General features: G+C 40.8%; 1 protein-coding gene across 2 annotated transcripts in view; it reads left to right on the forward strand.

Moving 5' to 3' along the window:
* LOC143287003 (MAM and LDL-receptor class A domain-containing protein 1-like) overlaps positions 1-2,068 on the forward strand; it is a 34,340-nt gene extending 32,272 nt beyond the window's left edge. Inside the window, exon 21 of one of the 2 annotated variants that reach the window (XM_076595006.1) lies at positions 1,530-2,068. In XM_076595006.1, the coding sequence (XP_076451121.1) occupies positions 1,530-1,734 (205 nt within the window). In that variant the 3' untranslated portion in view covers positions 1,735-2,068. The remainder of the gene's footprint in view (positions 1-1,529) is intronic. The other variant, XM_076595007.1, reaches the window with a different exon arrangement.
* The last annotated feature ends 2,129 nt before the right edge of the window (positions 2,069-4,197 follow it).

Here is a 4,197-nt window from a genome sequence, read left to right on the forward strand (position 1 = left end):
TGTTTTGGGTGGAAGCGTTTACGTTCATTTCTGTCATTATTAAGCAATGTTCTGGGTGGCAGTGTTTACTCAGTTTTGTCGTTGTTTGGTTTATGTTTTGGGTGGCAGCACTTCTGTTCAGTTCTGTAGTTGTCACGTTTATGTTCTGTCACTGATGGGTTTAAGTTCTGTCGATGTTAGGTTTATGTTCTGTCGTTGTTAGGTTTATGCTCTAGGTGACGGTGTTTACATTTATTTTCATCATGGTTATGGTTATGGTTATGTTTTGGATGGTGGTATATAGGTTCAGTTCTCTCTGTGTTAGGTTTGTGTTACTGGGTGGTGGTGTTTACGTTCAGTTTAGTTCATGTTAGGGTTATCCTTAAGGAAGTGTTATGTTTCAGTCCTGTAGGTGGTAAGCTTATGCTGTTGTTTGGTTTATGTTTTTGGTAACATTATTTACACCCACATTGATTGGTGCCAGAATTATGCTCTGGGTGGTGATGTTTACGTCCATATTTGTCATTGTTTGGTATATTTTCTGGGTGGCAGCATTTACGTTCACTTCTGTTATTGTTTGGTCACGTTCTTGGCGGCAGTGTTGACTCAGTTTTGTCATTGTCTGGTTCATATTCTGGGTGGCAGTGCTTCTGTTTAGTTCCATAGTTGTCACGTTTATGTTCTGTTAGTGTTAAGTTTGTTATATCAGTGTTAGGTTTATGTTTTGTCGTTGTTAGGTTTATGATCTAGGTGGTGGTGTTTACATTCATTTCTATCACGGTTACGTGTATTTTTTGGATGGTGGTGTTTACGTTCAGTCCTGTCTGTGTTATGTTATTGTTGTGGGTGGTGGTGTTTTCTGTTGTTAGGTATATCTTCTGTCAGTGTTCATGTCCTTTAGGTTCTTGGTTGGTTTCTGGGTAGCATTTTTACGTTCAGTCCTGCCTGTGTTAGCTTATTGTTCTGGATGGTGGTGTTTTCGTTTATTCATGTTGTAAGGTTTATCTTCTGCCAATGTTAGTTTTCAGATCTGTCAGTGTTAGGTTTATGTTGGTGTTTGGTTTATGTTCTGGGTAGCAGTGTTTACATTCAGTTCTGTTGGTGTTTGGTTTATGTTCTGGTTAGCAGTGTTCACGCTCATTTCTGTCAGTGTTATTTTTATGTTCTGGGTGGCACAGTTTATGTTACAATTGTTAATGTTAGGTTTGTATTATAGGTTCTATTGTATTGTGTTGTACTGTATTGTATTGTGTTGTTATGAATTGTTTTGCATTGTTTTACAGTTTCCACTTTCCACGATCTTATCATATTTGACATCTTATGATTTTTGTACTATTCCACAACATTGTTTGTATCAAATATAGATACTTACGGGTAACCACTTTATGACCTTTCCCTTTGACCTTGACTTCTGCGAAGCTATGATCATTAGTATTGATAATATGTTTCGTTTCATGAACAGGAGAATATTGAAATGACTTCGTCATCTTGTTTAATATCAGTCTGACAGTGTAAGTTGTTGTAATAAAAGGATGCATGTCTACCAACAGATGTATCAGCCGTTCCGAGTGTAAAGCATGGACACCTGGCGACCTTGAACTTGAAAACTGTCTCCATGTCGACCAGCTGGTGACGGGTCGTGACGTAGATTGTCTCTTCTGTTGCCATGGCGACCTCTGCAACAAGGGACCCAACAACATCCCAAAACAAGAGGACTGGATCGAGCAAAAACTGCAGACTGCATTGATTGGCTGATCAGAGGGAAAGATTGATTGAGAATACATAAATAGACAGGACTGTTATGAGAGTATTTTAATAGGACTATCGTTTTTGTCTTCATCTCCTACATTTCTTTTTGTTCGTTTATAAACAGCCACGTGTTGATTTCTTTATTCGTTATAGATGAGATAACAATGGGAACGATAACGAAAAATAAAACTGATTAAAATAATGATGAATAATGTATAAATTCTTCATTGACTTCCTGTCAAAGGTCGCAACAAATACAAACTTTCAATATTCCTTCACGTGTTTTTCCTGACAGCAGTCCTCGTTATATCTCTCACCTGACTCTGTGTCCACTCCATCATGCGTTGATGAGGAGATGGCGTGCACGCGTGGATGTGTGTGTGTGTGTGTGTCCGTGTGTCTGTGTCTGTGTCTGTGTGTCTCTGTCTTTGTGTCTGTGTCTATGTGCCTGTGTCTGTGTCTGTATGTCTATTTCCGTTTGTTTTGCTGGAGTTGTTATTGTTTTGGTATTGTTGCTGCTGGGTGGGTGGGTGAGTGTGTGCACGTGTGGGTGTGTCCATGAGACTAAAGCTACACATAAACGTCATTGTCCACTCGTGACTACTCGTTCAGGACAGTGGACATCTCAGTGAACATTTACATTACTGAGCAGTATTTCAGTCTGATAAAGCTTCGTGTGCAACACGAGAGCAAAGTTCAACTGGTTCTCCACTCGCTGGTTCCTTCTGCTCTATCAGTCAAGGATTCTTTATCAGTCTACACACTTCGGCCTGTTCTGCTCTCCCCCACCCCATATTTTTCACAAAGCTACATGATATACTGCTCATCTCCAGGGTAGAACCAGTTTTTTTCTTGTAGTTCTTGGAAGTGGTGGGTTGAACATCTGATTGGTTCGTGATGAAATTACAACCAACTGAAACAATCTGATTCGAACGAAATCTTTACTTACTTGATTTATTGCTTTGGTGCATGTGACAACGTATCTCCAGCAGACAAAGTTCTGGGCTGTCTTCAGTTAAGCCCATGTCAATCCGGCTGCCTTCTTATCGTCGTCCTTGCATCTTGCCTGTGTCGGCCTTCGTCTGCCCATTTTTCCTTTTCCTTTGAAGGATCCACTCCAGTGTTTGTCTGTAATGAGATCTGTTTGACTTTCTGTCTTTCTATACAGAGAAATCTAGGCTAGCTTGTGGATTGTCTTGTGTAAAAACATTGTTCCTCAAACAAGCAAGTCGTTAAAGGCACAAAATTCAACGAAGAGCTCTCTGTTTTCATTTTGTGTGTCTGTGCCTTGTATCTCCAGAACGACTTCACTGTCACTTTTGTTTGTTTTCTCTTGTACATTCATATCTCCAATGTTTGTGATCTGTCTACAACTGATTGATGTTTGTGATAGAATTCCTCTTTCTCTAGCTCTTCAAAACAAATTGTCGGTGCGTATCATTGTATGATGGTTGTGTTCCTTCCCTTGGAATTGGATCTCGTGAATGAATTCTGGGTGAGACTGACACCCATTCTAGTAGTGCTTCTGCAGCCAGCCTAGTTCTCTAATTATTCATCTTATTTTATGTCAGTATTTTACACAAATCTAGGGAAGGCTCTCAAGGTATGGTGAGTGTGTTGGCTTTATGCAAAGGCCAGGCATAGCATTGTTGTAGTATATTGATAAGTCTGCATGCTTTGACAACTCTTTCAAACCGAAACAAACTGGACTGCCTCTGGTGATAAATTTTGATATGCCATGCATATGGGCATGGTTCGGCGTTCCGTGCACAGGACAGGTGATCGTATCATCACCTTTAAATCTTATTTCTCTTGTGCCATTCCATATTGTTTCATGAAAGCCAAGAATACTTAGATTATTTCTTTTCTTTCCACTTTCAACTTTGGCTCTTTTATTCATCTCGTTCATGATTCACATGTCGCAGGTATCCTGGTTTTCATCTTTGGCTTCACGAGATTTTCACCAGCTCCTGCCATAGGCCCGTCTGATAAAAAAAATTAAAAAACAACAAAATAGCGTGGACCTAGCAGATGATTTCAGTGAGGGAATGGGTTGTTAGCCAAGAGCCCAACTTCTGACCAGCACATATTGTCTTGTCTCTACCCTTAGAACTGTCCAGCCTGGGTGGACCTGACAGGAGCCACAGCTCCCGCTGGGTCACTGAGACACACACACCTTCCGACCCTGGCAAGGTGGTGATCCATCCAGGCAGTACTGACCTGAAAAGCACACGAACCTGGCATGGTACTGTTCTCAGCGAGCTGAAACATTTATCTCTGAGAACTACTCGGAACATGTATGTATGTGTGCATGCTCACACACACACACGCACACACACACACAGACACAAACAAACACGCACGCACGCGCACACACACACACACACACACACACACACACACACACACGATCTTGTTGTTTTCTTTTTGATGTTTTGCATTTTTATGGTTTGTTTACGAACTGTGTCA

The sequence above is a fragment of the Babylonia areolata genome, chromosome 10, assembly GCF_041734735.1.
Source record: "Babylonia areolata isolate BAREFJ2019XMU chromosome 10, ASM4173473v1, whole genome shotgun sequence".
Lineage (NCBI taxonomy): Eukaryota > Metazoa > Mollusca > Gastropoda > Neogastropoda > Buccinidae > Babylonia > Babylonia areolata.